The 20235-nt window shown below is 36.3% G+C and overlaps 1 protein-coding gene across 1 annotated transcript in view; it reads left to right on the top strand.

The window, feature by feature from the left end:
* KIF20B (kinesin family member 20B) overlaps positions 1–19006 on the top strand; it is a 29761-nt gene extending 10755 nt beyond the window's left edge. Inside the window, exons 15-32 of the mRNA XM_054277137.1 lie at positions 694–919; positions 1512–1573; positions 1757–1876; positions 3440–3605; positions 6663–7860; positions 8717–8855; positions 9134–9256; positions 9717–9777; positions 10398–10523; positions 10783–10919; positions 11879–12034; positions 12922–13098; positions 13654–13818; positions 14493–14696; positions 15077–15154; positions 15913–16060; positions 17394–17536; positions 18883–19006. Coding sequence (XP_054133112.1) covers positions 694–919; positions 1512–1573; positions 1757–1876; positions 3440–3605; positions 6663–7860; positions 8717–8855; positions 9134–9256; positions 9717–9777; positions 10398–10523; positions 10783–10919; positions 11879–12034; positions 12922–13098; positions 13654–13818; positions 14493–14696; positions 15077–15154; positions 15913–16060; positions 17394–17536; positions 18883–18960 — 3507 coding nt within the window. The 3' untranslated portion in view covers positions 18961–19006. The remainder of the gene's footprint in view (positions 1–693; positions 920–1511; positions 1574–1756; positions 1877–3439; positions 3606–6662; positions 7861–8716; positions 8856–9133; positions 9257–9716; positions 9778–10397; positions 10524–10782; positions 10920–11878; positions 12035–12921; positions 13099–13653; positions 13819–14492; positions 14697–15076; positions 15155–15912; positions 16061–17393; positions 17537–18882) is intronic.
* The last annotated feature ends 1229 nt before the right edge of the window (positions 19007–20235 follow it).

The raw sequence follows: 20235 nt of genomic DNA, 5'->3' as shown, positions 1-20235 counted from the left end.
AAAGCTGCAAAATTTTTATGCTATAAAATCCATTGCATTTAGTGCCTATTTAAAATCTGAGTCTGACTTTATGTCCCACATATGGACTGTGCTGGAGTAGCCACAGAGGCTTCTCTCTTAGGGAAGAAGAAGCTACAACTGGAGCAATGAGACTTGTTCATCCACTTAAGCCATATCTAGACTCTTAGCTTGAGTCTGTCTCTTGAGAGTTTGAAACCCTTTTAAAAAAACAGAGAGGCAAGATGCAAAGTCAGTCTTTTGAGTGTCATTTACTGTGATAAGTTACTGTGATAAGTTACTGTTACTTGACCTCACAAACTTTTCCTGTCATATGAAAATCTCAGATGTGTTCTTTCTAAAAGAGTTTGCCTGCTCTGTTCATTCAATATTCTCATTGGTTTAAAATACACTAACTTTTGTAGTAAATTTGGAGGGGATGTTTATGTGGAAATACAAGGGGAAATGTAATGGTAGGTAATGTTATGAAAATAAAGTAGCTCTAGCTTGGTACTGGAAACTGGTGTGTGAAGGTAGACAAACTGACAGTGCACATGAACCCACAAGATGGTTTTGAAGTCAGAATTATAACTGTGCTTATATATTAGAATTCCTAACAACGTTCCATATTTTCTGTAGAAATAATGGCTTTTGTATAATTATTTGCCATTTCTAAATGAATCTAAATTCTTTCAGAATGAAGAAACCTGCACAGACACAGCTGCCTGCATTGATTTTGGGGGTGTTATTGATTCTCTTCAAAATGATATCACAGATATCAAAAATCAGGCAGAAGCAGCACACCAGTACATTGTGTCCTTAGAGGACCCACAGGAAACAATAGGTTGTCTTGAAAAACAGCTGGCAAAAATAACTGCTGAACTGGTTGAGACCAAGGAGGAGCTGGAAAAGAAAACCAAAGGTAGGCTGGGTCTAAGTGTGATATGAAAGACACAAAAAAAGAAATTAAGTGCAGTAAAATAGAAATATTAATCTCATTGTATGGGATTGTGTAAACAAATCATATATATATATATATATATATATATATATATATATAATGGTGCAAATCCATTGTTTTGTGTAAGTTCAGGTTAAACAATTCTATAGACCTTGCTTATTTCATTTTTAAGATGAAACTTAAAGTTGTCAACTCCAGACTTAAGAATTGTGGGGTAAAACATTAAGGGTATTGATTTCCTTGTTGTATTGTAATCCCTGTACTTCATGTTTTGCTGATGCAGTTTATTCAGGCATCATGTGCAACTTTGGAGGAAAAACTAGCAGCACCTCATAATGATCTCTGCAGAGATCTTGGGACGTGATCTGTATTTTGAATGGGTTGCAAGTCTCAGTTGTCCAGTTCAGAAAATGTAAAGAATTTTTGAAATGTCCTAGCAGAAGTCAACTTGAAAATAAATGTATTCTAAAACTTCTGAAGTACCACAAGGACATGGATTACTGAGTAAACTGTGATGGCTGATTATGTTAAGCAGGCTTTTTTCCTGTTACAGGTTTTGAAGCACAGAGGGTTAAATTGGATGAGTCTGCTGCACAACTTAAAGAAGCAACTGAGGTAACTTTCTCAAAAAAAACTTGTGCAGAATTGTTTGCTTTAATACAAAATTCAAATGACTTAAAATGCTATTAGACTATGCTTCTAGCCCCTTTTTAAATATCAAGCATAGTTTAAGTGATCTTGCTTCTAAAAACCATGATAGAGTTCAATTTAATGCTGGACTATTTTTTCTTTTTCAAGAAAATGAATATACAAAACGAAAGGATTCAAGAGCTGATTGACATTGTGAAGCAAAAAGATGAAATGATTATGAAACTACAAGGTCAGATAGCTCGTTCAGAAGAAACCATCAAAGACTATGTAAGTCTTAGACATCTTAATTGATAGAAAAAAATCTTAACATGTGTTTGCAATTGACTTGACTTTGGAAAATTGGCATTTCTTTAAATAATTGCTATTTACTTCAAATGATAGCAGGTCAGTTGGCATTAAAACTAAAGCCACAGTGAAATGTTAGCAGGAGTGTGTGTGAATAATGAGACTTGCAGAAGTACTGATCTGGATTTATTATTGGAGGACTCTAGATGAGATTCTGCAGAGCCATTAAAAAAACATAAAAAGACCTGAAACTGTGAGGACTTAAAACAGTGGGAGTAGAGGAAGTGCATCACTGTCTGAATAAAAGAGGAAGAAAATGAAATTTTGGTACAACAAAAGGTCAATTTTAGTTTAAGTTAGAATTTAATAATGTAACAAAAGACAATTATGTAAATTAGGGTGGGGGGAAAATCAGTGCATTCCACCCACCCCCAAGGTGCTTGCACACTTTCAGGGGAAGGGTGTTAATGTGAATATTTTAAGCAGAGTTTGAATTAAGAAGGTATGACATGGATATCTCTGGTTTTGATGTGATTAATAAAACTTGAAATTGTATAGTCTAATGATATCTGCTGAATGCTGGAAGCTAGCTTGGCTAAATGTGTACAGGTAAAAAAAAAAACACACACAGTAAGAGGTTTTTTGGGGATTTTTTTATTTGAGCCTGATGTCCAGCAACCTGAAGTAGTTTTGAGAACACTTTTAAGTGAAACTTAGTCAGCACTCTGATCCATTTCTCTTACACTGTAAACTCAAAGCTTTGGCCATAGTTTATCTTGTGTTGTCTGTGCCTCACAGCTGCTTAACTTGTCAATAGTATGGAATGCTGCAGGAGTGAGTGGAGTGTGATGGCTTACCATTACTGCTCCTTCCAAGAACAAGGCTTTAACTATCCAGTGGTTCCAGGAGATTGTGTGGCATGAAATTTTAACATGACCACAAACCTCAACTCTATAGTCTGTTGTGTCTACTTATAGATGACTAATTGGTCCTTGACAACCACATGGCTTGTCACTTGTCATCTTGAAAGTAACCAACTTTTTTCTTAGTCAAATAAACATCTGAAGTATGTATAGCAAAACTGCCTAGGCTTTCAAGTTGCATCAAACATGTCATGACAAAAATGATTTTTGCTTTGCTGAAGGCTATTAAAGCTCTCAACTCTACCAACTGATCAGAATGTGATAAATTTATTTGAATTGACTGTATACCCTTTTAACAAATTGGAAATTTCATCAACTCTTTTGACACTGGAAATAGTTTTTGGATGGTAAATTAAGTCCTTTTAATGAAAGTTGTGCATTTTGTAGTTGTCTAGTCACTTGCTCTGATTCCTATACAATGCAAAGTGTTGTGTTTCTTAGTATCTGAAGCTGCAGGAGCTCTTGGTCTAACTAACTGATCTGTCAGTGACTTTTCCTCTGATAACCCCTGTGCACCTTACCCATAAAGGTTCTGTAAAAATATTTGTATAGAAAAAGCTACTAAGCCTTTTAAGTGTTCAATTTGTACAACTTTTAAGCAATTGATCATATTTTAACACAGGAGAACACTTTGACTACCAGTAAGAGAAAATTAGCAGAAAAGAACTCTAACCAAGTGATTGAAAGCAGCCACTTCAAGGATTGTGAGCAAACTGTGTTGGAAGTGGGAAGAAAACGTTGCTTGGAAAATAAGCCTACTGCAGAAGAAGAACCACCTACAAAGAAAGGTACAATTTCTTCCATCACTCAACCGGGGGTCTTCAAAAAAAGCTTGGTTACTATTCCAGAACAGAAGAAAAAAGCTGGGAAGTGTAAACATTATGCTTTGAGGAGGAGATCTGCTCTGTTACGCTGTAAAAGGAAGTAACTGTTCTCTAAATGTAATCCCTTTTGCAGAGGGCTGACCCTATATCATTTACTCCTAAATGATTGATTGAAATAAAATTTTAGCTTTTAGACTTTCCTTTCTGCTGCTTTTTCTTATCTGTGTATGTACCTGCATACCCAGCTGTGGTTCTTGGGCAATTGCTTAACAGTTGTAGTACTAAATTTTCTGTTGCTGGACTTCAGAGAAAGTAACATCTCCTGCTCAAGTGTTTGAAAATTTCCTAAGCAACCATCCAAGGTGTCAATGACTTACTGATTGTTCAGTCATACAGTATGTGCTGCGAGCCTTGACATTTTGTTCTGTGTGTGTGCTGTGAACAGACCAGCTCTGCTCAAGGTGATGGTGCTGGCAAAGGAGAAAAATTAATTTTGCTCCCATTCAAGTGGAAAGCTGAAGTCCACAAATGGTGTATTTTGTACAGCTCTCGTGCTTGCACTTTCAGTCTTTTTGCTGTTCTTGCTTTATCTGTGAGCTTATCAGGAGAATAAAATATTAATAAGTGAGACTGAGCTATGTGGGACTTGTGCAAAATGGTATTTGCAAGAGCTCTCTGCCTCTGACTTGACTTCAGGACCCAGCTTAGCTTTAATTTCTTGTAGAACTATGGAAAGCATATGCAAAAGGAAGGTGAGAGGCCTTTCCTTTCTGTTAAAGGAGAATTATCAAATTCACATGATCACAGAAAAATGAGGATACAGTGAATAAACTGAATATTAAACTATCATTCATTGCATTGTGCAGTTAAAGAACAAGGCAGCATTCACTGGGGTAGATCAGTTTTAAGTTATGGTGCAAAGAGTTCTAGTAAAGGGGGTAACATTAGGCTGGCATTCAGGCCCTGCTATGGGGCTCCCCAGAGCTCCATAATGGGCCCAGTTCTCTTCAACATTTTCATAAATAAATTTGATGCAGGACACAAAACTCTTTAAGTTTGCCAATGATAGCTGTTGACTCCCTCAAAGGGCGGGAAGCCCTGCAGGGAGATCTAGACAAATTACAGAGCTGGGCAATCACCAACCCCATGAAGTTAACAAAGACAAGTGCCTGACTGCATGCACCTGTGGCAGGAAGCCCTGGTTCTAAATACAGATTGAGGAGTGAGAGGCTGGAGAGCAACCTTGCTCTAGATGATCCTTGAGGGTCCCTTTGAACTAAGGATCTACTATGATTCCATTAACAAAGCACTTCATGAAGAGAATATTGAACTTCTGATGTTTGCTGCCCCAGAAGATGGGAGAGGCATAGGTATTCAAAGTCTCAGATGGCAGACAGAGGTAGATAAGCTAACAGCCAACAGGTGCATGTATGGGTACTGAAAGACTTCAGCAGGGCTGTACTATCTCAATTCTTCAGTGTCAAGAAAGGCCTGTAGGAAGTGGCTGGGCCTGCCAGTAGTAGCAAAAGGAGGTGAAAGTATTAGGCTAGCTCAGCTGAGGCTGTGACATCCAGTAGGGCATTTCTGGTTTTGTAAAACTTCAAGTGTCATTTGAAAGCAAGACTAGGGACTTTAACAAACCCTGTGTTAAGATACCTCAGTACCTCTTTCTTTTAGTAAAGCTTGCAAAACTGTCCAGGGAGAGGAATGTGTTGTATTTTGTCTGATAAGTTTTCTTAGGACTACACAACTGGACTTTCAGCAAAAACCATTTCCAAATACAAAATTTTTAATCTTGTAGGATTTAAAGGTATGACCTTATATGCTACAGTAAGGCTGCTGTTGTGGTTGAGGTAGCAGAAGCTCTTGATGTATCTTATAATAGAAAAACTATGGACAAGCAGGAGATGAATGTCCTGTTGACTTTCAAAAACCACAACACTGTTGCCAATGCTTCAGAATGGCCATGTGTTAGTGACTCAAATTGACTGTACCATTTGTTGGTTCTGTTCAGAGGATGTTCCCATGCAGTACCCCTGTGCTTAGTGGTCCAGTGTGAGACTGCCTAACTTTACCTTACTGTAGGTGCAGTACTCATCAGAATCCATAGTATCTCCCTGCAGTACATAGTTGAGATAATCTAATCCTTAGAGATAGTCAGGCTTAATTTAATAGTGAAATATAGCATGCATGTTACTACAGAAACACAATTGGGTTGTAAAACAATTGTGTGAAATACAGCTGGAGTTGGTTTTGAAGGTGATGACATATGTGTTATTTTAGTTAAAATGGCTCATTAATTCAGGAAAAGTGTCTTAAGTTAATAAAACATGGAAATTTTGGGTTGGAATGACATGTTGTAAATCTTTCTTGGAGAACTTTACATGTAACATATTAGGTGTGGGCATTAATATATCCTTTTATCTAGTTTAGAAATGTGTTGAATACAGAAGAGAGGAAGGTTCCAGACACAAAGCCAAAAACAAAAACTCAAAAAAAACAAACCAAAAACTTGTGCTGGTCTTTTAGCTTTTTTTAAAAGTAAGGTGATATAGAGCATGCATGAAACTTCTCAGAAAGGTCCCCTAAATGGAGGATGGCTAATTGCTGGCTGTATTTAAAGGGATTGCTGAATCAGTGGAGATAGAAACTGGTTATCTCTGTGAATGTTACCTAGCTTATAGGTGTTGCAAATACTAGTGAAATTAGCTAGATTTTTCTGCTAGTGGGGCAGAATAGAAGGCTGAAATAGAATTGTAGCAAACTTTTTTTTAAGTCTTCTGAACACCTCTTTCTGCAAATTATGCCTAGAAGGCCAAGAGGCATTTAGTGCACGTAAAATGTCTCAGAAAGTTCTAACAACTTGAAGACTCTAAAATGCTATGAAAGTGAGGCTTTTAGGTGGTGCTAATTTTCCACACAGCAATTACAGTTTGGTGTTGCTAGTGACTTGTGTATTTTAATTACCTGAGCTGTGTAGGGATTTATTTGTTCTTAATGTTGTTTTGGTTTTGTTTTTAGGAGATAAGAGAGAGAGGTGGGAAAACTACTGTCTTGATCAAAAGAGAACTGATAATTCTGAGACCTATGTGGAGATACTAGCACTAAAGCAAAGAATTGAAACCTTGGAAGGTCAGATAGCTGTGCATGAAGAACAGTGCCAAAGAGAAAAAACTGAAAAAGAAGAGTTAAATCAGCAGATAGCAAACTTGCGCCTGAAACTCTCTGCTTCTGAAGAAAAGGCTTCTGGCTTAAGTGGAGAACTTCAACAACGTCAAGCTGAATATCAGGAGACTGTTTCTGAATTGGACAAACAGAAAACTATAAATAAGGAACAAGAAGAAAAGATTATTCAGCTGAATAATGAAGTAGCAGATGCTAAGCAAAATATAATTGACAAGGTGTCACAAATTAAAGCAATGCAGTCCCAGGTAGATGAATTGTATAAATGTCACTCAGAATCTTATGTTGTGGATATTGATTTAGTTAATGTGAAGGATTCCTTAGACCCAAAAAAAGATGAACCAGAGACAGTTCAAATGAGTCCTCCATCAATGCAGTTCCACACTGCTTCTACAGCAGATCTGAGACATGAGAGCTCCTTTCACTGCAGCATTGAAAGCATTTGGGAGCAATGCAAAATTTTGATTAAGGCTTCCTCACAAAAAAGTCATCAGATCCAACAACTACGTCAGCAAGTCGAAGACTTGGAGAAGAGACTTCATGATAGTGACAATAACAATAATCAACTAAAAATAAAATTAAATGAAATTACAAATCAAGAGCATCAATCTGTAAAGGAAAAAGATCTTCTGAATCAGTTACAAGAGCAAATCCAGAAGAAAACCCAGGATTTTGAAAAACAGGCTGCAGAAAATCAGAGAGTAATTTCACAGTTTCAGGAGAAAGTTGCCAGCTATGAGGGAGAAATAAGAGATCTTAAATCCCTATTGGAGGCTTCTAGGACTAAAGATGACAGGATGAAAGAGTTAGAAGAAGAACTGAAAGAAAAAGAATCTACTATTTTAAATCTAGAAAGTAATACAGTAGCTCTGCAAGAGAAATGTGCCAGTGTAGACAAAAAACTGAAGGAACTCAGTGATCGAGAAGCAAATTTGAAGGATGAAGTTGTGCAGTTGAAGAGCAGTCTGGAGACCATGAAACATGTTCTTCAGGAAAAGGAGAAAAATGAGTGTGAGCAAATGCAGTCTATAGAACTGTAAGTAAATAATGAGATTATTCCTAACCTTGTAAGAATAAAATTAAGTTAAAACTGCCTTATATGAACATCACTTTGACATACCACATTTGCGTGTTTATAAACTTGTTAACCAAACTGCTTCTTTGTGAAATTTCTATACACTGCTTGAATTTTACATTTGCATAGTCTGCAGTCTAAGTTTTCCTCACCTGTTTGTATGTTCTTTCAATAATATACATCTAAATTGTGTGGAACTATTGCACAGGAAAATAGGAGCATACAATAAAATTAATTATTTGGGGATTTCGAATAAATTTGTTGCAGACACTTTCTGAAAGAAATTACACAGTGCAATATTATCCTGTAATTTTATAAAAACCTTCCTTTAGTTAGTTTAAAATTCTGAAATGTGCTACTGGAAACTCCTTGAAAAAATGTGATCACTTTAAATTACCCCATCAAACTTATTTACTTTGCAGAACTTGTGATGGCAGGATTTATGGCAGTGTTATTGGGTTTCTTTCCACTTTTTATTCATCTTTATACTTACAAGCACTGGAATGTAATTATCAACTTTAAACTTACTTGCTTTTAACCTGGGGCTTTTCTAATTTATAAGGTCACCTAATGATAAAAGTGATGGCTCTACTGTGCTTAAAAAGATAATATTTTTAAAAATTGAGTGTTCAGAAGTGAATCTGAGCAGTTTGTTACTTCAGGCTCATACAGTAAGACATTGAAATGTAAATGTAAAATTCTAAAGCTTATTATTGATCTGATAGAGCTGAGATTCTATTTGCTAATAAAACCAGCAAAGAGCCTGAGCTAACATGTAAGACTAATGTTATTTATGTCTCTTAATTTCTAACCCAAGGCTACGTAAAGATCTTTCTGAAAGCTCTGCCCTTGTACAAAGTTTGAAAAAAGATTTGCAGAGGAAAGAGGAAGAATACACAGATTTGAAAGAGAAGTTTTCTGATGCCAAGAAACAAATTCAGCAAGTAGAAAAAGAGGTTAGTAAACACAGGCAAAATGTTTCTTCTGCAAGTTTGGGCTTCTGTTATTAAAACCTGTTTTCACAAACCTCAATCTATGGATGTTAAAAGCAATTCATAATAAGGCTGTTTTGAGTGATACATTTCAAGTATCTTCCCTTGTGCACTACCAGCCCCTGAAATATAATGAAGATGCTTGCAAAAATTTAATTTAAGTAGTTGATTATCTAGATAACTTACAGAGTTTGTAAAGGGCTTATAACTAAATGTAAGATTCGCTTTCTCTCTTGTTGCAGGTGTGTGCAATGCAAACTCAGGAGAAATCTCTGAGGAAACAAGTTGATGAACTTGAGAAAATTAAAAAGCAGTTTAGTGACGAATTAGAGTTCAAACAGCGCACAATCTTACAGCTTAAAAAGGTATTTTTAAAATAAAATTTTACTTGCTCTTAATTTTTTTTAACTCATCTACTAATGGGACAAGTTTTCAAAGCAGCTGGAGAAAGCTTGCAAAAGCTGGGGTAAAAGTAGGAGTAGCCAGCTGAAATAAGTTTTAACAGGTGAATGAAAAATGTTTAAAGAAATTTTCATGCAGGACTTATTTAAAACAATTTGACAATTGGTCTAGTAAATAAATAGTTAATACCTACAGAGTTTCTGATTAGTGACACTTAGATATGTTAGTACTGATGTCTATTTTTAAACAGCTGGAGTGCTACTTTATACTATATGAAGAACTTATTCATTGGGACTATTTGTCTTAAATGCCTTATTTATTATTTATTAAATTTAAAATGAAAAGCTATTCATTTCTAGCATATGTATTTGTTTCTTTCAGCATGTTATGATTTTTTTAATTTGCTTTCAATGTGATATTCAGGAGCGGTTGGACAAAGAAAAGCTGGAAGAAATCTCCAAACAGTATGAGAAAACACATAAAGGTCAGAACTATAATTGTTCCAATTTTTTGTGTGTGTGTCCAATGACAACATAATGAGTGATCATGTCATAACAAATTTGAAAAGTCTTATATCGTTGTATTTTAGAGTAAAGGCACTCCAACTTAGATGTTAAAGTCTCAGAGTCAGAAAATAATTTTCTTTGAATTGTTACTAGATATATTTGTAAGGAAATAAGCAGTCTCAGATTAAGAAACGTAAGCAGAGAAAATCTTAGTGTTCATTTAGTCAATACTGGGGTTTATTTGGTTTTATTCTAGTTGTCCATTTTAGCAAAAGCATGAACTGGCACACTATTGTGTATGGCAGCACAAAGTTTCTGCAGATTTGATAAACATTTAGGGGTTGAACACTAGTTAGTTTCTCATAGCCATACAAGCCATGTTTTGGTGTTTTAACACCAAAACACACATCTAAGTTAAACTGGTGAGAATAGAATCACTTAAGAATTTGGGATCTGGAAAGTTCTGTATAGATATTCTATTTCCTTGTAATAGAGCTTTTGATCTCAGGGAGTGGAGAAATGACTTGTAACTGAGGCAGTTTGGGAGAATGGTGGGAACAAGGAGAAGGCTCATCTGAATTAATTTTGTAATTTTCAGATCTGTGTGCAAAGGAAAAAATAATTGAAGATATGCGGATGACATTAGAAGAACAAGAACAGACTCAGACTGAACAAGATAAAGTGCTTGAAGCCAAATTAGAAGAGACCAACAGATTGGTTTTGGGTAATCTCTCCATGGAAGGGAACAGAGAAGGAAAATTGTTTTGAATGCGTATTGTGATAGCTGCTTTACATTTCTGGTTTTACTTAGCAATTGCTATTTAGGTGTTACTTTTTCATAACAAACAGTAATTTCCTAAAAGGCTTCTGTTGTCTGTAATCATAGCTGATAAATCCAAGCAACTTTAGTAAAAGGATGGAAACATGTTCAAATACATGTTTAAAGTAATACATTATGTAAACTCATGTTGTGTTCTTCCTAGAACTGGAAGCCTGGAAGCAGAAATATAGAGAGCTGAATAACCAGTGCAATAGTGACTGGCAGCAAAAGATGAGCAAAAATGAGGAGAAAACCGTAAATGAAGATGAGGAATTCATAAAGCTCCAAAAAGAACTGGAGGTAAAACATAATGATATAATTCATACTTAAATCTAAGGCCATAACACCCATTTAAGGAGTCTTAAGTTTTTTTTGTGTCACTGTCTTCAAGAGCCTAGGGCATGATATGGCAAGTGATCACACTGGTAAAGGAAACCTCCTTGGAAGCATCTTTTCCATACAGCATCGTTGATGCCCCACAGAGTGCACCCTGCCCTGTGTTATGCTGCTGCTGTGCACAGGGCTTCTGTAGCTGCTTTCCCCTTACAGCTGTCTTAATCCAACTCCTGATATCAGTTCCAGGGATCTCTCTGTCAGTTGCTAAATCAAACTCTCTCAAGATTTTGTGCTGGCTGATGGCCTGTAAGCCCTTCCTGTAAGGCTGAGGCCTTTCCTCTAACTCTCCTTGGATTAGAAAGGAGACTTATTTTCTAAGCAACTTTTCAGGCGCTTCCTGTCTTATGTGGTAAAATGTCTGACAAGAGGTTTGATTGAGATAGAAAAGGAGACGAAGTTGCTGTGGATTGAGGTGACATTCTTAGGTACATGCAGCCTCTGCCTACCATTCAAACTGTCCTGCATTGTTTCCCTTTCAGTCTTGAAGCAGAGATTAGTTTTCTAGCATGTCCTTTCAGGCAGCATAAAAGCTTGGGGATTTGTAAGGTAGAAGTGTCTGTTTACCATTACTTTTGACATATGTGTCTGTGATTGACCCAAAATGCTTTGAGGAAAAACATTCTATTCCATGAAGGTGTGTCAGTCTGAATAAGAAATGCTGAAAATTGATAATTTTTTGCAATACAGAAGAGCAAGTATTATACACTGAGTATACTACTTGTACCTGGGAGTATGCTAGAGTAAATCTGTGCTACTGTATCTCTTATGTTTTTGAAATTAATCCATTCAATGAAATTCTGAATTTTAAGTCTTTTTTTTTTTTCTGTCTACTTATGGTTTTATTTCTGGTTTTATCAAATTAGGAAAATGAGGCAAAGTATCAAACTGATCGGAAGAAGTGGCTTGAGGAAAAAATGGGACTCATAAATCAAGTAAAAGAAGCTGAGAACCATCGCAACAGGGAAATGAGAAAGTTTGTGGAGGATAGAGAGCATCATGTGAAACAACAAGCAGAAATTGTAAGTGACTTTGTCTCAGCAGTGTCCTGTAGTGTCTTTTGTGCAGAGTAAATAACTTGGCAAGTGTTGAACAGTGGGGGCACTTGAGAGTAGCTGGCCTTTGTCTGTTCCCTTACTTTCTCACATGACAAAACCTGGATGAGATGTTCTAAATATGAAAAAGAAAGACTAGGAGGCTCATAAAATGAAAAGTCTTAACACATAATGGAAATTAACATGCCTGTTCCTTCCCATTCCATCACGTTATGAAGTCTTCAAAGTTCGTACTATGTGTAAAACACCAATAAATAACCCACAGTTAAATGAATGGCTCCTTAAAAGCTTAGAAAGCTTACTTTAGAAAACACTTAGTCAGTATGCTGTGGTAGTATGTGCTAGCACTGGTGAGACTGATAGTTACTGACTAAGGCACCTTGTTCACTGGACTGCAGCAAGTTTGTAATTTTTTAATCAGATGAAATTATTATATGAACTTCTGCAATCTAAAACTATATTTGCATCTAGAAGTAGTTAGCAATGCCTTTGTGGACCTGCAATCAGTACAGGAGGATCTTAGGAGTTTACAAGTAATTTTACTTTATCTGTCACTTTTCTTGTCTGATAATTGTAATTTATAAAATCTTCAAGTGAGCAAACAGGAGCTGTGGTTTTCAAAAAGAAAATCCTCTCACAAGGAGTATAAATACAGATTTTCTAGTTAAAACATGGCTTACTTTTCCATATTTGTACTGAAACTAGTTCTGTGTGAGCTTTAGAAGATCTGTGTAGTCTCTTAAATTTACTAAAGCTATAGAATAGTAGTAACTGTGCAAAACAAAACTAGCAGAAGAGTTCAGATACTGTGTAGAAGTGGTGTTCTATTCTAAGCTACCTTTTTTAATGTTTAGGAAAGACTTGCTGCACAGCTTGTAGAGAAGGACAGCAATCTTCAAAAGTGGCGAGAGGAAAGAGATGAGCTAGTAAAAGCTTTGGAAGTACAGCTCAAGACTTTGGCTTCTAGCACCATAGAAAAAGATAAAGAAATAGAAAGGCTGAAACAGGCTGCACTAACGGCTTCACAAAAGGTCAGTTTTCTCTTTTTACTGCATGAATTTTGGAGAGTTTTTTGTTACCCATTGATTCTGCAAAATATTATAGTTGCTCTTTGTGTTTTGGCTCTGTTTTTTGTTCTTAAACACTATCATATTGAAACCATTTGCAGCTAATTTAAAAAGAAAAGCTTTACGTTTGTTTTCAACTGAATTTGTAATGGTAATTGGAGTTTGAAAGTATTTAGTAGTTCAAGTAAACGCTCTTGTGAATTTGGACTGGATATCTGGAATTCTCCCATTTGTTGTCTTTTTCACAGCACCAAGAGCTTCATGAGCAAATGGGTGGTGAACTTAGAATTCTAAAAAAGCATAGTAAAATTGCAAGTTTTGTTATGTTTCCTCAGACTCTAACAAGGCTTTTCTTCACTTTACATAAAGGCATTAAATTATTGGCTGTGTGTTGGATATCTGACTGGTTTAGCCTGCAGTTATAGAACTGTCATGACCAAGTAATCATTAGATGCTCGTGATGTATTACTTTCTCTTGATAGTCCTGAAATTTGTGGCAATTTTTGCTATGTTTATTAGGATAAGGAAACTGACATAGAAGATCTAAAAAAACAGCTGGCAGAGAAAGATGACTTTATAAAGGAAATGAAACAGCAGATTAACCATGAAAATCCTCAGTCTTTGGCAGAAGTACCTTTACCTGAAGAAGGACAAGATAAAATTGATCAGTCTGTAAACAAAGAGGTATGTTTGTTTATGTATTAATGATATGTTAATAACTCTGGGGTTTTTTTAGTGTATATTTCTGTATATAGTTCTGAAAATTCCTGGGAATGCAGTGCTGCTGGGATTCTGGGTGGGATTCCCTCTCAGAATCCCAGCAGAGCCTGTTTGGAGAACTACCTTCTGGCTTTCCATGAGCTTTGATCATTTTCTTTAAGGGGAAGGAGGTTTCACCTTCAGGGTGAACCAATGTAAGAAGGAACAGCTGGAATTCTCTAGAAGGGAAAGAAAGCTCCTTAAAGATCAGCTACAGAAATATTATACTTTTCTCACAAAAGCTGCTGTTTTATTACTGCCTAGTTCCTGAGGAGCAGCGGAGTTGAGATGGAGACAATCACTAAGGGCTTCTGCCCTTGAGGAAAAAATATTTGGAAGCAAAGTATCAGGCTGAGGAAAATTCTGTGATCATAGATACAAAAAAGTTCAAAATTTAACAAAAAAGGTTTTAGATAATAAGGCTTCAACTCTGCTGTAGTTGGTTTCTTCACTTCTGTTGTAAGTGTTCTGAAAGCTAACAACTGGAAAGTAGAACACCTACTGGGAGGTGGAGGGGGTGATATGTGATATGTATTATATAGTATTTAACTCATAATATGTTAAAATCTTGTTTTCATCCATTTTCCACATACCTGCAGGACCATTCTGAAATTGTCCTTGATTCTACTGAAGTGTCCACAGAGGATGGAAAATCGAGTCGGTTCCCAGAACCAGAGATGGAAATCCAGTTCACACCTCTGCAACCCCATAAGATGGAGGTGAAGCACCAGGGCAGCTCCTCACCAGTTACAGTGAAAATGCTCAAGCCAAGAAGGAAAAGGAAGAGTGTAGAGATGAATGAGGTGTGAACTCAACCAACTGACAAAATCTGTTGTGCAGCTGTTCAGTTTAGTACTGTGATCATTTATTAAAACTCTAACTTCTTATTTTCTGCTGAGATCCCAGGGATATACATAGGGTGTTATTTAAACCCCATGTCTCCCAAGTGCTGAATCTCTGGCCTGTGTTGAATAAGGTCACAGACTTCAGCTGATCCAGACTCTGTCTCCTTGTGCCTGATTTGCACTTTCTCTTTACCTTTTTGCATTTCTCTCTCCTGGATAGTGCCATTTCTTGCTGTCTCCAGCTCTGATCTGTGGGATTACAGATCAGTTCTGTAAATAGTTTATTTTGGTTTAGGTGGTCATTGGTACCAATTATAATTTCTTCTAATTTTCTTTAGGATTTTGTGAAGAGTGAGAACAAGAGAAATGCAAAACCTGCTATGGCTGACTCACCTTCTACAAGCAACAAAAAAATGGTATGATTTTGTTCCATTTTTAAAATCAGTTTAGCCTTTTTTGTAAGGGTAGGCTTGTAAAGTGCAAATATTCTTTTGCCAAAGTTTCTTATTCTTGTCCATGCATTTCAGCAGGATTCTTCAACATTTATGGTATCTTTCTACTAAGCTCTATAAGCCAAAGGGTCTGTATTTGCCAAGAATGTGTAGTGTCCCACCTGCAGTGTGCAGTGATTCAAAGGGGAAGGATGTTGTATATTGAATAGTTGAAAAGAACAGTTTGAGCATGTTGGAGTGTGATGTTATAGGCAATGCCTTTGAAGTAAAAAATTTGAAGTAAAACTAAAGTTTTTCCACATATATGGCAACTATAAAAAGATTCTTTTAGGCCGTTGTAGTAACCTGGGCAGGTTCAGAAGGTGAGACATTTATTTGCCCCATCAGATTCTTTTATTTCTAATTAATGCAATAGAATTATAATTAGCTGTCAAGTAAAATACAAGTTTTAATCTGCCTTTGAAAAAAGAAAACTCCTCTGTTTACTGTATGACTCATGTTCTTAAGTGTATTCTGTGAAACTTGGGTGATTTTCTTTCTTCTGGATATAAAATGAGGTTGTCTACATTACTTGCTGTAGTGATATCATTACTAAATTGAACAAAGGTGTCAGTAGCAAAGCTCAATATGTCAGCTTGAAAATGACATTGAAGTAAAATGAAATAAAACTTGAGGATTAAGGCAATTTTCAACTTAAACAATGATCTTGTATTTCTGTACAGATGTCTACTGCACAATCTCTTAGAAAAGAATACTCCTTAAGAAGGCAAGAATCCACTGTAAATAAAAAGTCATCTAGGAAGAAAGATGGGACACTACAGAAAATTGGTGATTTTCTCCAAAGTTCTCCTACTATTATTCACTCTAAAGGTTTGTACAGTATAAATAAGGCTTATTTCCTATTCTCTGGCTGCTGTAGAATGGCAGAGAAGAAAAGATTGTCTTGGTTGTGAGGACCACATAATTCTAAAACTTAGGTTAAGTGTGAAATATGAACCAGGTGGAATGAAAGATGCAGTGTGAAATATGTGCATATTTGTAATCAAATCCATGATAACTTTTGGGCCCAAAACGTTGGAGTTACTCTTGCCCAGCTGCTGTGAAAAAATCAAGGATTGAATCTAAACTCAAAATCTTACCTCTTTCTATAAGCAGTCTCTTGTTGCTGTGAGAACTTTATTAATGTTTTTTGATGTATATTTAAATTTTATGAAATTTGAAAGCCAGTTACTCATGAAAATATTTGGAAGGTTTCATTAAGCTGAATATAGAGCAATTAATGGATTTTGTTAAGTTTAGGTATAGCCTTGGGAAGATTAATTGCTTGGACTTTCCCTTGAAGGATATTTTTACTTTTTCCTACAGTAAGAATGATCTCTGGATCACTGTGCTTTTAAAAAAAAATTAAAATCAGCAGGCACCACAAGGAATCACCAGTGTTTAATTCTAAATTTCACTATTATTTATTTAAAACAAAGTTGGTAATTTTTTAATGTGGACAGTTCAAATAAACTCCTGTACCAACGTGAAAGCTTGTCCTGCTACAGAGTACATCTTAAATTATCTGACATGATACAGTCTAGGTAATAACTGTGTGAAATTTTTTTAAAACTTCTGTTTGTCACATTGGTTCCAGGAGCACAGTATGTATTATTAAAAATGGAAGCCAAACTCAGACTAATAAAAATTTCATCCTTAGTTTGAATACTCAGTTTGAGCAAATGAGTTCTGTTTTGTAACCTTTATTACTGTGTCCTGTATGGTTTCCCTCTTTTTATAACAGTATTGCATATTTCTTATTTTTCTCTTTTTTTCTAGTACATATACTCCTCTCTTTATAGAGCTAGTACTTGTTCAATTAAACTATAAAAAGATATAGAAGAAATTGACTGTAAAATGTGCTTGAGTCAGCACAAAAGTTAAGCCTGTTGTTCAATTTGGTAGTCTTTAAGTGAGATCTGAATCCTAATTGATTTGTAATGTGGTATTTAAATGTGTCCTTTAAACTTTTGCACCTGAAGCTACAGAAAATTGCTTCCAGCTACAGAAAACTGGTAGTCAAATACCAGTTCTGAATTTTTATACTTGAACTTTGGTCTACACTGATTTAATTTTTCAACTGTTTTAATAAAGCCTACTTTATTTATTAATTTTGAGGCTCACAAAACCATGACATGTATTTATGATAAAATTTGTCTTCTAGCAAAGAAGCTTATTGAGACAATAAGCTCTCCCAAGTCTGCAGAACAAGAAAATGTCAAAGAAAATGAGCTCAGGCCAAAACGAGCTAAGAGAAAGCTGTATACAACTGACATTTCTTGCCCTCTGGATATCCCTAGTTCTTCAGTAAGTGATTAAGATTCCTATTTTCCTCACTGTAGTGTTTTTCTGTAATCTTAAATTAAAAATAACTATTAGGAGAAAAAGACAAATTTGAAGGTCTAATCAAGTTGCAGAAGAGGTTTGAAAATACCAACTTATATATTTTTTTCTACCTAACTATTCCTTTTGGTCTTCTGTTTCTGCTGTTTTACTCATTTTCTTCTGTTTTCTCACCTGTCTTTCTTTGCTGACTGACTGTGTTGCTGATACACCAGTGATAGAGATACCTTCACATCTGATATCTTGTAGTGTGTACAGGATTACTTTTTCTCTGCTACAGCAGTGAAGTCTTAAATTGTTTTCCATTAGTTGCAGTTCATCTAAGTGTGTAATAAAATATATATATATATATGTATTATTATATTTGTGTGTGTGTATATATATTAAAAAATAAGTAGCATAGAGGGAGAATAGAAATAGGGACTAGGAAGGCATCCACAGATTTGGAATGACATGATTGAAACACAATAAAGGTCTGCATGTACAAATAACTTCGCAGGTGAGCACCAAAGATATTTTTCAATTCCATTTATGCCCAGGTGATATTTGGGCATAATAGCATGTGGATACATCCATGCTTTTCAAAGCACAGTCTAAATAGCCTTCTGGATGTGTTTTAATTTTGTGGCTCTAAACCAGTCTGAGTCTTGAAGGCCAGAGTTTGATGTGTTGTTTCAGAAATCCAACTTTATGGTTTATACAGTAACTGTAGTGCTGAGCATTCTTCTGCTCTGCTGGAAGTTCATCTCTTCATTCTGTTCCTTCCTTTCTTCCCTATGCTGTGGTAAGCAATTGCCCATATTGATTTTTCTGTAAATTGTATGAATGGATGCAGCAGAACCCACAATGCTGTCCATAGGAGGAAGAAGAAAATGTCAGAAGTGCTGAGCAAAATGAGTTAAGGAGCTTGGAAGTGAAAGAAAAAGTGCAAGACTGAATCCTGGGCAAGTCAGAGAAAGCTAGAGAAATTTAAGCTTAAAATTTTAGATTTTTGGACACTTCTTGTATCACAAAATGAATATTAACCCAGCACCACTGGGTTAACTCCACAAAACCATATTCCCAAGGTCTACATCCACGCAATTTTTGAACACTTCCAGGAATGTTGTTTACACCACTTCCCTGGCCAGCCTGTTCTACTGACTGACCACCCTCTCACTGAATGGGTAAATTTCACCAGAGTGACTCAGACAAAACTCCGGAAACAAATTCTGGGAAAAACTATTCTGTTGGGCACACAAGTCTAAAAGGTGAATATCATTTGTCTCTGAAGAATGCTGAATAACAATCCTTTAATCCATCTTTTTCAGATCCTTATAGAACAGAAAGAGAAGGAAAGTGATCATCTAATCATCAAGCGACGGCTGCGATCAAGAATAGCAAAATAACCTTGCAAAAGTGTGTTTATATTTCTTAGCTAGGGCCTGTTCCCATTGTATTCCAGCTTGTCCTGTGTAGGAAGCAATAGATATTTAGTCATGTTTCAAAATCTGTATATAGTTGTATAGAATTGTTCTGACTCCATTAAAATGATGAAGTTCAAAAAAGCTTGTGCGTGAAACTTTTTCTGTTTACTTGGAACAACATCTTTGGATGTGTTCATAACTTACTCATAATGCAGTAAGAGCTGTGCCTGTGTGGAATGGTGTATATTGCTTTTTTTAAGCCTGCCTATCTACCCTGACTTTGAGGGGAAACACATGAGTACACATTGATACTTGTATAGCCTTAAATTCTTCTAAAATATTGAAAAAATTGCTTGCCATAACTTCAGCTCCTTTTTGGTGAATTTGTTTTTTCATCCTTATGCTGTTCCAGTTACAGACAAAGTGAAGGCTTCTGGAAGGAAAATGTGAGGGCAATATTCATAGAGGTCAAGCCTTTATCTTTGGCTAAAGAAAACAAGGAGGACCAGTCGCACCATTTGTTCAGAGTGGGGTGACTTTCTTGAGTTAAAGTGTGAAAGAGGGAGCAGAATATTTTTGGGATGATCGCTCAGTGATGGGACAGCTTTGCGTAGATAATGCAGGTATTTGAACACGGCTGACACCCGATTGGTGCTGCGGGAGAGGAAACCCTGAAGCGCTTTAGGCAGCGGCGGCCGCGGGCTCGGTGCCCGGGAGGTGGCGCAGGGACACCGCGCACGGGCAGCGGGGCCCGCTTTGCCTTGTGCTCACGCCTCTGATCCCGTGCAGCCGCTGGCATGAGGGAGCTACTTGAGAGTGTCTGACGGGAGCCCTAAAAGCAGCAGCAAATAGAATACGGTTTTATTTTATGAAGAAAAGAAAATTACAGTTGCTATACAAATTAGTTTTTCTTTGCTTGTAGACTTGTGATATCCAGGTTTGTGTTCCAAGGGAAAAGGATTGGTGAAGGGAAAGAGAAGTTATAAATTTCCTATTTAAATACCTCATTAAGTTTAACTGCTTGGTGTTAATCAGACACTTCTGCATGCAGATGCCAATGTGGAAGTTAGTACTGATCTCAAGAGGGATCACAGAATCAATCATGTTCCTAGGAGAGACGGGCAGCTGCTACACAAATACCAAACCAAGGAATTTATAGAAGTAGATGCATTTGAAATTACCCTTTCTGGAGGGTTTTTTTAACCTATTCCATGTATAAGAGTTACAATATAACACTGTTTGAACTTTGTGAGAAAC

The sequence above is a fragment of the Melozone crissalis genome, unplaced genomic scaffold, assembly GCF_028551555.1.
Source record: "Melozone crissalis strain CALT ecotype California unplaced genomic scaffold, PUWL_Pcris_2 ptg000019l_1, whole genome shotgun sequence".
NCBI classification, from domain to species: Eukaryota; Metazoa; Chordata; class Aves; order Passeriformes; family Passerellidae; genus Melozone; species Melozone crissalis.
This window is presented reverse-complemented; position numbering and strand designations above follow the sequence as displayed.